Source organism: Helianthus annuus, chromosome 8, assembly GCF_002127325.2.
Source record: "Helianthus annuus cultivar XRQ/B chromosome 8, HanXRQr2.0-SUNRISE, whole genome shotgun sequence".
Classification (NCBI taxonomy): Eukaryota; Viridiplantae; Streptophyta; class Magnoliopsida; order Asterales; family Asteraceae; genus Helianthus; species Helianthus annuus.
In genome coordinates, this window is record NC_035440.2 from 24,283,415 (window position 1) to 24,297,113 (window position 13,699).

Below are 13,699 nucleotides of genomic sequence, written 5' to 3' on the forward strand. Positions count from 1 at the left end.
ATCCTCTACATACATAAAAAATTAGGTGTGTTTAGTGAACGTAGAGGACAAAAAAGGAAATATAAATATTCATAAAAGACACAACTTTATTTTCTTAGAATGCTCTGCAATGCATCGGCCTGCATTTAGTACATGTATCCTAGTCATTATTGTCACATCAGTTTTTTACACATTCTTAATACATGTACTCTATCTCCTCTTTTTAACTCCAACTCATCATTCCCACGTGCAACCTCTCTCCTCTATTTTTCTTTTTTTTAGCTTAAAATTAATTTATTAATAAATGTGCCCACCTTCTCTCTCTGCATTTGGATGCACTTCCATACATACATGCACCTCATTTTAATTTTCACTCCACTCCGTTCTTCCCAAGTGCAGCATGCCAACTCATCAAATGCATCCCCCCCCCCCCCACATGCGCATTGGAGCCAGTCTTATATATTTGTCACCAAACTCCATTACTTACAATACAAGGATTTTTTTTAACGGCAAATTTGGATCACTGACGGACCACTGTAGTATCATCATGACACCAGCGGAACCACTCGATCATATCCATCTCCACTAGTCATAAAGCCTATACACCAATTCAGGAGAAACCCAATAAATATGGGAAACCCCCTTGTGGAAATCGAACCCAGAACCTATTGGTTCCAAAGACTTATCCCACCCCCAAGGAATTAACTTTTGTTAAATCCACCCCCATTTACCAATATCTCAATCATTTTGTAAACAAGTTGATACACTGGTGAGATTCCAGAGATCGCCTCGCTAATACAATAATACCTTAAATCAAGTCGAGTTCCAAAAATCATGATCTTAAGCTTCAGACAGAGCTAGAGCTCATCTTATAATCGGCACTGTGCTTGAGCTTTATATATTAAGCTTGACTAGGCTACGGAGGCTAAACAAGCATCTCATTTGTATAAATATAACAATTTTAATTTTTTTATTTAATATAATAAGTAAACAAATATATTGTGATTATTATATATAAATATATCATTATGATAAAAATAAATAGCACATATTATGCAATAAATATACACATTTAAATTAATCGAGCTTGAGCTCGACCTAATGTTAGCTTAAACGAACCAAGCTTGAGTTCAACTGGACTTGTTTACATCCAATCTAATCGTTAATTTTTCTAAACCAACTTATCACATGCCACGATTAATTTAAAAACATAGGCGATGTTAGAATCCTTCTCCAAATAAAAGAGATTTCATATTTGAAGTTACAGAAGTTAGGTGTCTCGTCGAGGGTCATATGTATTTGGGATTTTCCAAAATATCATCATAATCGATGTATCATGAACAACTGTTATTAGTATTTGGCATGACCCACATGACCCGTCCCATACTAAAGACATACCCAATCAAGTAACGTGTGGACCAACCAATGTCTTGGCTCGTATGTCGATCAGGAACGTGTACAAAAAGAGGGAAATACTATGGCTTTAATTTCGTTTTTTTTTTATATTTTAAATTGTTGGTTTTTATTCTTGTTTTGACTAAGTCTAGAATATTGTAATTGTAATTGTAAACATATACATTTTCAAGTTTTGATTACGTCATTGAATAGTGGTGTTAGGTGGTTGGCCATTTTGGCGGCCACACTCTGACTTATTTTTTTTTTCATTTTTCGTTATAATAGTTATTTATAGGTGATATCAAATTATGATTTTATCTCAGGTGTAAAATTATTATTTCACCCTCGATTCAAAATAAATTTTTAATTTGTCCCCTGCTTAAATTTACGATTTTGCCCTCAGTTAAAAAATACAATTTTGACCTCAGTTAAAGATAAAAATATGGTTTTGCCCTCAGCTAGAGTACTGCCAAATTACGATTTGGTCCCCAGTTTAAAATTACGATTTTGCCCCAGCTAAAAATTACGATTTTTCCCGCAGCTAAAATATTACGATTTTGCCCCCATTTCAAAATAAAAAAATGGTTTTGCGCTCAGTTCAAAATATTATTTTACCTCCATTTTAAAATTACGATTTTACCTCCGCTAAAAATTGCAATCTTGCCATCGTTTTTTTCCCTTTGGCAAAACCATGGTAGTGTTTTATTTTACTTTGTTGGCTTAATTTTGTTTTTATTCATGCCAAACAGCTGAATAGCACTCGCTAATTGGTCCTGACAAATTATTGTTTTGCCTCCAACTCTAAATTACACGCTTGTCAGCGTTTTAGTTACTTTTTTTATCATAACTATGGTACTTTTTTTCTTTAATTGGTTAACTTGATGTATCTTTTTTGATACCGTGTTATAGGTAGCATGTATAACTAACCGACATAAAGACGTACATGTTATTAACCTAAGAAATACTCGGTTAACGCCCCGCAACGCGGGCGGCGCATAACTCTACCTGCCTAACACTAGCTCATTAGCCCTTAAAAATTACAGTTTTGCCCTGAGCCCAAAATTACGGTCTTATCATCGTTTTTTTTCCATAGCAAAATTATAGTAGTATTTTTTAATTGATTGAGAATTATTTGACCATTGCCCCACAACGCGGGCGGGGCATCTACTAGTTAGTTATATTTACTTAACTTAATATTTCGTCTACAATTTATATTTAACTTGAGGTCAAATAATGTTTCGGTTAAATTGACTAAACTTAATATTTTTGTGACTATAATCGCCTAAATAAGGGCTCTTTTATAAGTTATAACTTTGACATCTTATAATGAGTTTTATATATACATACTAGGTTGAAACCCCGTGTATTACACGGGTTGAATAAACGTAATTTTATATATTAAATAATAAAAAGTTATATTTTTATGAACCCCGCATATTGTACGGGTTAAATAAATGTAATTTTATATATCAAATAATAAAAAAAGTTATATCTTTGAAAACCATGTGTATTACACATATTAAATAAATTTAATTTTGTATACTAAATACTAAAAACGTCGTATCATTAAAAAAATCGTGTATAATCGGGTTGAATAAATCTACCAAATAATGAAAAAATTACATCCTTAAAAACCTCGTATGTTACACGTGTTGAATAGATCTAAAAAAGAGTTATATCTTTAAAAACCATGTGTATTACACATATTAAATAAATGTAATTTTGTATATTAAATACTAAAAAGGTCGTATCTTTAACAAACCCGTGTATAGATGGGTCGAATATTCTACCAAATAATATTAACATTATATCATTAAAAACCTCTTGTATTATACGTATTGAATAAATCTAATTTTACATAGAAAATGATAAAAAAAAAAGTTATATCTTTAAAAACTTCGTGTATTACACGGGTTATATAAATGTAACTTTGTATAGTAAATAATAAAAAAGTTATATTTTTCAAAACCCGCATTTTAGACTTGTTGAATAAATATAATTTTGTATATCAAATAATAAAAAGTTATATTTTTAATAAATTAGGATAACATTTAATATTAATTTATTATTTATATATCTAACTACTATAATAAAAGAAACCAACTTTTGGACACATGCCATTCATTGAAGGTATCCTTACATTTATATTTATCTAAATAAATAAATAATAAATTAATATTAAATCTTATCATACTTTAATCTTTCTATATTAATAAACAAAAATCCTTTTTGGACACGTGTCATTCTCTGCAGGTAATTTCTCACCCTTATTTTTTTACGTGTCATTCTCTGGTAATTTCTCACCCTTATTTTTTTATTTATCTCTTTTATTAAATAATAATAATAATATTATACATCAATTTAAATAAATCTATTTATCTCTTTTATTTTCATAATCTAAAATTGATTTCATTTTTAACTCTAAAGTTTCAATCTGGCAATTTAAGTCTAAAGTTTCAATCTTTGGTATTTTAACCCTTTTGATTAATTTGATTTTTCACTTCTAATTCAAAAGTTTTCATCTTTTGCAATTTAACCCCCTTAGTTTTTTTTACTTTCAACCCAAAGATTTTCATATTTCGCAATTTAATCTCAACACTTTTTTTACGTTCAGCTTTAGTCTCTTATATACTTTTCATCTTTCATAAGTTCTCCGTTTAACGTGTCGTTCTAAATTTCCGAGTTAACACGCCGCAACGTGCGTGTGGGGTTCAACGTTTTTTCATCTATTTTTTTCATGTTTGACATGTCCGTTGCAACGCGTATATTTTTCCCGTTTGATAGGTCTGTCGCAACGTGCGATTAATTATTTTTTTCTTTGTTTTACACATAGGCTCGTGGTCATGTGAGAAACATTTTTCTTTCATCTAACATGATATATAACTAATGAATCCCCCGCCGCATTGCGGCTGGTGGTAATTCTACTTTAATATAAGATAAGTAGGGAAGAAAGATATTTGTTTTAAAAATATATTAAATTAACAATTTAGATTTGAGGATAATATTTTATTAAAGTATGATAAGATTTAATATTAATTTATTATTTATTTATTTATTAGTTAATATAAGATAAGTATTGATTTGAGAATACCTTCAATGAATAACACGTGTCCAAAACTTGGTTTCTTTTATTATAGTAGATAGATTTAGGTTTTATCCGAATGTTTGCTAGAATGTATATATGTCACACCCCAACCGATGGCGGAATCATCGGGGTGCGGCACTGAGCGAAACAGATTGTCCAGAAGTTTCCACAACAACTATTATTACAAATTCAGTTAAATGATACGTCCCATACCGTATCCCAAATAAATAAACAAGTTATCATAGAAAGCAACTAGGCAAATAAATTCCGTTCCGACAACTCAGATTCAATTATTATTACAGACAATTGTTTATTATTTCCAGACTCCCTAGCCTCGATTTCATCACCATGCGCCTAAGCATCCTAGCAACTTAAGCACCTGTCACATACGTTAAAATAAAGTCAATACATGAAATATAAAGGTGAGCACACAAGTTTAATAGTAGCATATAGAGTTCGAATAATTTACGCATAACCAGGCACGTACACAGAGGAAAATGATGCATGTTATTTATCGACATGGGACCATCGATACCAACGACTGTGGGTTGACCGTCCGAGACGGTTTGCAATACATGATTACCACCGTAATCCATGCAAGTAATTGTCCGTAACAACCCCCGTGTGAACGGGTGCTGAGTCCAAACTATAGTACTACGTTGCTAAGGCAGGTAGATAGCACTCCACGTGTAAACATAATAAACAGCATTCATTTAGTCAAATAGCACATGCAACTTGGTTAGCGTTCAAATAGTTTGTGTTTGTTTGTGATTTGATAGATAACGTATGTAACACCCAAAAGTGCTAAAAGCAAAAAGGGATCGAGTATACTCACAGTGATTGATTGTGGATTGAAGGGAGCGCTGAGAGTAAGGTTAGCCTGAATAGTACGATAGCATAACAATAAGTAACGAGGAAAAGTAAACAAGTGTGGATGGATCGAATGGGCTGGTCGATCGAACGGGCTGTTCGGTCGGCTGGTGTGTCCGGTTGGACAGTCCTGTTCGATCGGCCGGTAGGCTCGATCGGCTGGGCCATTCGAGTGGATTGTTTCTTCCTTTGGTGTGTTTGTGTTTGAGGATTTGAACTCTTAAAGTTTTCGTTGCAGCATTTGAGAACACTGAAGTGTTCTTACCTTTCAAGTCGGTCGATCGAACGGTTCGTTCGATCGGCTAGCTCACTCGATCGGCTAGCTCACTCGATCGGCTAGAAACTTCAGAATTAGTCCTCAACTGAATGTGACTCGATCGAACAGTCTGTTCGATCGGCTGGCATTCCCTACTACGAACGAGTTGTGAAAACGATTAAGTGTTGAAGCACAGTATCTCATGATCCGAACAGTAATGTTCACCAATCGAGTGCCATATTCGATCGAACACTACTTCGTCAATACTATACCTCAAAAGTTTGGAAAAGTGAGACGCCATGTGCTAGCCGATCGGCTGGCCCGGTCGATCGGCTGGTGTGTCCGATCGGCTGGGCTGTTTGATCAGCCTAGCCGTTCGGCCAGCAAGTCTGACCTGGTCGGCCTTTCGTCTAATACTTGGTCGTCTGGTTACTTGTCATTATATCGAGGTAGTTTGATAACGAGTTGAACTATGATACCTTCGTTCTTACCCGTCTCTCCGGCTCGGACAGGAATCACCCAAGTCCGGCCGGTGAACGGTTCGGAACGTTGGTTTAGAGTCTAACCCAAAATCGGTGAACCTGGTATATAGAATCCGAATCTTGAACCTTTTAACTTGTTAGAATGATCAGTTAGCCGGTTCAAGCTCCGTTTCTAGCGGTTTAAAGGCATTGAGTGTAAAAGAGTTGAAAGAAAGTTGGGATTCCTTCTTCCAATCCTTCACAACTTATGGATGTTTAGATCTTTGATAGATCTTAGCCTGTTTATGTGGAAATCGGTTAGATTTAAGCTAATCATAGTTGAATGAGGCCAAAACATGATGTTCTTCAAGAACACCATGATGACATCACCCAAGAACACTTAGTTCTTGGTGATTTCACGGTTAAAATCCAAGTTTTAAAAGATAGAAAGGTGTAGAATCAAGTAATGATAAAAAACGTACAAGAATTAGAGTGAAAACTTACCGGAATTGAGAGAAATCTGAGAAAAGGTGAAGAATAGGAGCTGGCCGGTCAGAACTTTCCAAAAGTGGAAATGAAGACAAGGACAGCCCTATTTATAGGCTTCCAAAAGAGGAAAGTGGCAGCCGATCGGCCAGGAGCTCCGATCGAGTGGGCTGCTCGATCGGCTGGCAAGATGCTAGCCGATCGGCTGGCCTGTTCGATCAGGTTGCCTCCTGTTCGATCCGCGACACACTTTGAGTATTTTGCGACGATTTTCGACGTTTCGATTTCGATGGACGATGATACGAATATGATAGGGTTTCTAGCCAAATTACTTTCGGTCCCAACCACTATATCTAACATACAATCTTTTATAAGTCACGTTTCGATGTCGTTTTCGATTGAGTTTGATTGCCTTTCGAGTTTCGATTCGATTTTCGATTGAATACCACACCAAACATAAAGTAAACACGCACAAGTAACACGTAAGGCACACACACACGTATAACAATACCAAAATTCGCATAATTCGAGTCTCGAGTTCGATGATTGTTAGATCGGCTTGATTACTGATTAGTTAACTTTATCGCTTTGTTACTTCCTATCATTCATAGTCGTAGATCGGTTTGCGTTAAAAACATTCGATTACTTCGATTCTTGCTGATTACAACACTTACTCCACATAATACAATTAAAATATAAAATCGACTATCTATAGTCAAAGAAAGTCAAAGTTGACTTGGACTTTGACTTTGACCTTGACATTCGAAAACACGGGGTGTTACAATATTGTCTCTTCACTTCCAGTTCTGTGTGTTACATGATAATTTACTATTTTGTCGTTCGAGACTTTCTTGTATTAGGCTACCGCACTCCCTAAATTTGGAGAGGTCCGTTGCCTCACTCCGGCCAGTATGTTGTCTTAACCAGACCCACATTGACTTCAGAGTTTGGCTTCGGCTTTACCTCGGGAAACCATACCGCCGACTGCTACTTGACAGTCATTGTGCCACCACAAGAGCAGAACTCTCTGGCGTAACACACGGTTGAACGAAAACCAGGTCGGCTCAAGATAGAGCATGACACCTCTGGAGGAGGCTAGGCTCTATGATCATTGCCTAATCCACTAAAGTCTAAAGTGACACAAGTGGGGATTGAACTTGGGTCTTCATTAGAGAACCCAAGCCTCTCTACCACTAGGCCACAAGTGGTGGATGATTTCCTGCGTTAACTGATATAGGAGTTTGTTGGTATCCTGATGAATACACCAACCTCCTCATTCTTATGGTGGATGTTGTGAGGTTGATTATTTTCGTTGTGGGTTTGATGTCGTTCTACTAGGGGACATATTAAACACGGTCCTTCAAGAGGGTGGTTACTTGGTGTTATTCGGCATGTCCTTTTGAGCAAGGGATGGGCTAGTAGAACTAGTCATAACTACCGACCTCTTGAAAATATCAAAAGGTCGTCAATCCATCATATTCACCTTTTACTTGATCTTGATTATGAGTAATTGAGTATGTTCATTTCAAAAGATGACATTAGTTCATGATTATACTCTCATATGATCTCCCATGAATAGCCCACATGCACCATGAATCTCATTTAAACTAGGTAGTTAATGTATTTGTACAAAAGTATTACACCCATGGTTGACTTTCTAGATCCGCCGCTACTTGTGTGGTCACTAACAACAAACCATTAGGCGGTGATGGCGAAGCACACAACATCATGGCCATGGGCGGGTGTTAATGTGTTTCAATTCAATATGGTGAAAAGAGGTCATGTATCGTTCGGGATGGTGACGCAATAATATCTAGGATTATAAGTCTCAAAAAACATGGTGTTTCTAACACCTTAGGATTGGAAACTCTCCCTCACAACATCAACAGCCACAATCTCTACGGACACCACTTTCATCATCCCTACCACCGCCACATCACTTTTTTTTTTTTGACAAATTTAGAAACCAAATATGATTATTTTATCAAAAAAATCATTTTCTTCGAACTACCACGATGGCTTCCCTCGGCTACAGCAACCAGTCAGTCAATAACCGATGAGGCGATGATGCAATACACAATCAGAAGGCCCTGATATGTTAAAACAATAAACAGTACAGCTACCAACTGTTAAACCAAGTTTAAGCCCTAATAAATAAAGCTTGAAAGTTGTATGAGTAAAAGTTTGATAAGCTAGTCAGTGTTACATCAGCATACATTCAACAATTCAACCCCAAAGAAAGCAACACATATTAATCTCAATAGTAAATCATACATGCCACTCTCTTGTTACCATACCATACCATACCATAGATGGATTCACTGGTAGATGGAGACATGGTTACCTCCAAGAAGAACCACCGAGCCGAATGACCTCTTCGGCACCATTGTTAACCCTGCCACCGCTTGGACCGCTATCCTTTTCAGTGGTCAAGTCACCATACATGTCCTTAAGCTTCGCTAAGTTGCTGGAAACAGATGTCCTATCTTTTAATTCTTCTCTGTTCGGACTCGGTTTATAATCCACACGCACACTTTGGCTTCGACTCCTGCTCCTGCTCCTGCTTCTACTCCGGCTCCTGCTTCGGCTTCTTCGAGAACTCGATTCCCTGTGGTAGTCTCTGCGACTTGTTTCCCTGTATCTTCGATCATAATCATGCCTCCTGTCTCTATACCTGTCTCTATCCCTATCCCTATCTCTGTCCCTTCCATGGTCCCGGTCACGATCGTGATCCCGGTCCCGCCCCCTGTCTCGGTCGTAATCCCGATCAGACAAATCACGACTTTGGCTACGGTGACGGGAAGGGGATCGCCGGGAATCATCGCCGTCTTTCCGGTCATATGAAGGTAGTGGTGGGAGGGTACGGCGAACAGGAGAGGAATCCCGTGTGGATGCACGATGAGGGGCCCGCTGACCAAAAGAAACTGAAAGCGCTGCTTTGACAGATGGCGGTCGACGAGCCATGTCATCGGACCCACGGGTGGATTCCCCTGTTACTCCACAGTGTTTAGTGGGGAGTTTCAATTTTTCAAGGTTTGCGGTAATTGACCGCATTACAGGGACAGGAATGCGAGGAAAGAGCGTATCGAAGTAGTACTGCAAAAAGAAGAAGACCAGATTAAGATAGCATATTATGCACAACTTATAGAGAAAGTAATTATATTTTGATATTTAATATGTATCAACCGAAGTATTATATTAACGAATCAGATCTAATCCGTTCTAGCCTCTAATGTTAAAATGACCAAATGAGATCAGAAATTTGACTGGCACCTGACCTGGCCAAGAAGTAAATCCCGCACATATACACCCATTGTTGTCATCCTGCCATTAGATCCAGGCGAAAACTCCTAGCAAAAAAAAAAACACCACAACTCAGACATCAAAACAAATGTGCCCTTAATATTCACAAATCAGACACCAAATAGACCCAGTGCACATTAATAAAAAATATCTAATTACACTTAACATATAAGCGCCTCCAAAAATGGCTCCTAAGACACAAGTGTAATGCTACCTATGGAAGCTGCAGAGGACTTGTGAGCCTTCCTTTATTGCCCGAACTCTTGAATGAGTACAAAAGAAAACAAACAGTTAAAATGATCAAAAAATATCGTCTAATACTTTAATAGCACAAAATAAAAGAAAACTTGGCTATCATATGCTAAAAGAGAGCACATTGATGTTGATCAACTTCTCATTTGGATTAACTAATTGAAGCTAGATGTCGTAGACAAGTTAAAATGATCCAAAAGTATCGTCTAATACTTCTCATTTGTGTTAGCTACTACTTGACTCTAAAAATAATAGAACATGTTCCAAAAGGTCAATAAACAGAAACTTTAATGTTGCTACAAGTAATATAGCCGACTAACGTTGTTTCTCCCCGTCACGCTCTTGTTATTTAACTCCTATATAAGGTAATAGAACTTATATCCACTAAGAATCAAACAGCAGCTATTATAAGTGAATCTACTTATTGTACCTTACGAAGCTCAAGACGCACAGATCTTTATAGTTTATAATTTATGTGACCTTATGACATCCAGTCATCCAGACATTGAACAGTATAACCACACAGATCAAAATCAGAACATGTAACCACTTTGTGTAAACGTAACTAACATTTTGGACCAAACTCTACTGTGATAAATATAAAAAAAGGAAACTACCTCATCATCCTTGACATATGGTTCGAACCAGCCCCACAAAGTTTTGGGTTCTGCAGCATATCTTAAGTATAGAAATCCAACCTGCAATAATAAATGAGACATTAATACCTGCATATAAATATTTTGTAACCCGGTCATAAAGAATTTATATGCCAAATTAAATGAAACTTAATTGAGCACAGTGCAAATAATACATAAATCTTTAAAAATACCAGTCAAACTCATGCAGACGAAATTGCATTGCAGAATGAAGTCAGTTTACAGCAGAACTGCCAAACCTTTTCATTAATATTTACAGTTCTGGTTCTTCAAACCAGTTCTTAAAAACATATAAACTTCCAGACGAGACCTCTTTTTCAACAACATTAAACAGTTATAGGTTAAAGTACATCAATTACTTTGGGATACTGTCTTTTGTCATTGACCATCAATATTTTAATCTTGAAACTTTTACTGGCCGCTCAAGGTAATCAAGACTTTAACCCCCATATTATCTTAGTTGATGACCTTATAGGTTATAGGTCCACTGATGTGTAATGTGTTGACAAAATTCTGCATCTGGAATTCACATCAAGTACATACATATATAAAACCCCTAAAGTCTAGCCCACACTAGTTGGTAAGGAATAAAAAGACGCAAACATTTGCCTCAAAGCAAAAAGCACTACAAACACTAAGACAATAAAAAAAACATGTATGTTTCTTGCCCAACACTAAGTATTATTTATTACTCATGTAATCTATTGAATACTGCCGATAAAACTCCGTTACTGATTTAAACTGCTGTGAAAGCTAATAACATCTTGCAACAAATACTTTCAACATGAACGATGTAGTGCTACAAGCCTACAAAAGCTTTTCAACTGAACTGAAATACATACAGCCCACAAAGCCACAGAGGATTGGGAAAAGGAACTTCTAGCATAAGCATAATTGTCAATTGTTAATAGAAGTACTAAAAGACGCTTCAAATCTTACCGCTCTAATGTACGGAGAATCCGGGTGCTTCAATAGGCCATGCATTTGCTTCACCGTAAGTTTCATGGTGAAGAACTTGTATAAAAGACAAAAAGCAGTCGAAGGCCCACGACAATTCCCAGTCATCCACGGCTCCACATGATCCACTTGATTATATATCTCATCAATCACCTCATGATAAGTTTTGAAACGATAGAGCTCTTTAAAGTAATCCGATGAAAGGATATTCATGCAGAGAACCCTCTCCAAAAGCTGATCAATCGGCTTAATAGGTATCTCCATCACCTAAACCACGCAGATACCCCCGTCAAGAATATCCAAGATTCGCTGCTTCTTGTGTTTATACTTGACCTAAAAAACAATAAAAAGTAGTAGTTAAATCAACTATGAACTATCAAGCATATCTTCTTGAAACTTCCTCAAATTGCTCAACAATATGACAATTAACAATAAAATTTACAACAACATCCACAAATTTATTTCTTTAAGAGTGAATTGCAAGTTTTGTCCTTTATCTTTAGGCCATTTTGCAAGTTTTGTCCTTTATGTTTAAATTTGACGAGTTTTGTCCTTTATGTTTAAAAATCAAGCACGTTTTACCCTCTGGGCCTTAAAAATCAAGCACGTTTTGTCCTTTATGTTTAAAAATCAAGCACGTTTTGTCCTTTATGTTTAAAAAATCAAGCACGTTTTGTCCTTAAAAATAAGCACGTTTTGCCCCAAAGGGTAAAACGTGCTTGATTTTCAAACATAAAGGACAAAACTCATCAAATTTAAACATAAAGGACAAAATTTGCAAAATGGCCTAAAGATAAAGGACAAAACTTGCAATTCACTCTTTCTTTAAATACAAAATCAGCTGTTTCTTGTGTTTATACTTGACCTAAAAAATGATAAAAAAAAAATAGTACTTATACAACTATCAAGCATATCTTCTTAAAATGTCCTCAAATTACTCAACAACATGACAAAATTTTAACAATAAAATTTACAACAACATCCACAGTTTTATTTCTTTATATCCAAAAGAAGCTGTTTCTTGTGTTTAAAATTGACCTAAAAAATGATAAAAAGTAGTACTTATATCAACTATCAAGCATATATTCTTACAATTTCCTCATATTGCTCAACAATAACACAAAATTAACAACAAAACTTACTACAACATCCACAATTTCATTCCTTTTAACACTACAAACACCGTTGTGTACCAATAGTATCCAAAATAAAAGTATCAGGTTATAAGCTACAACTCGCAACAACCTATAACCTGAATCCTGATCTATGTTACAAAGTTCACTCTAATTGCTGAAAAATTACAGAATCAATTAAGAAAATAAGATAAATAGGTTCGTGAAAATAAAGAACACGTCAAATCTATTTAAGGCGATTCAAAAGGCGAATAAGAACCCTAGAGAATGAAATTAAAGAGAAATAATACCTTTTTGATGTGATGATGATAGTTGGTAGCGGAGAAATAGATCGAAGAACGGGCGATTTGTTGAGTTATTTTGGGGTTTGTGTGTTCGCGAACAAACCCTAGAACCCAAATCTGATGATGAGCGTATAATATTTGCTAATATAAGTTTATTGACGGTCATACACGGGGTTTCATTGGTTGGTTGGTTTGGTTATACGGGTAAACCCCGGTTTGACCCGATTAGATTGGAAAATGGCAGTTTGACCCCCTGTGTTATTGCAAGACCCTGTTCACATTTCATAGGGTGTAGAGATTTAAGTTTATGTAAAAATCCTTTTTTACTTTTTTATCATCATAAAAAAATGGCAGCATTTCTTTTCTTTATTTTTTGAGTAAATTAAAAGTTTTGTCCTTTATGTTTACATTAAATTTCAGGCGTTGTCCTTTAGCGCAAAAGTTGAGAGGCGGAATCTTGCACATTTTATCCTTTAGGCCAAACCCAGTTAGATTTTTTGGTTAAATCTGGTCATGTGCAAAGCACATGAGGGTATTCTTGTCATTTCACCTCCACATGGACTATTTTTTAAAACCACTTAT

The 13,699-nt window shown here is 36.0% G+C and overlaps 1 protein-coding gene across 3 annotated transcripts; it reads right to left on the reverse strand.

Annotated features, from left to right (window-relative positions):
* Positions 1 to 8,659: 8,659 nt before the first annotated feature.
* LOC110872434 (pre-mRNA splicing factor SR-like 1) lies at positions 8,660 to 13,271 on the reverse strand. 3 transcript variants are annotated; one of them, XM_035976524.1, is made up of 6 exons: positions 13,124 to 13,260; positions 11,683 to 12,033; positions 10,705 to 10,785; positions 10,050 to 10,097; positions 9,811 to 9,882; positions 8,660 to 9,628 (listed from the first exon to the last, which is right to left on the reverse strand). In XM_035976524.1, the coding sequence occupies exons 5-6, from the start codon at positions 9,853 to 9,855 to the stop codon at positions 8,873 to 8,875; spliced, it is 801 nt and encodes a 266-aa protein (XP_035832417.1). In that variant the 5' UTR covers positions 9,856 to 9,882; positions 10,050 to 10,097; positions 10,705 to 10,785; positions 11,683 to 12,033; positions 13,124 to 13,260; the 3' UTR covers positions 8,660 to 8,872. The 3 variants fall into 3 exon arrangements, with proteins under 3 accessions (XP_035832417.1, XP_021976921.1, XP_021976919.1); XM_022121229.2 differs by lacking the exon at positions 10,050 to 10,097 and having other exon boundaries at positions 9,806 to 9,882; positions 13,124 to 13,271; XM_022121227.2 differs by lacking the exon at positions 10,050 to 10,097 and having other exon boundaries at positions 8,662 to 9,628; positions 13,124 to 13,270.
* Positions 13,272 to 13,699: the final 428 nt, after the last annotated feature.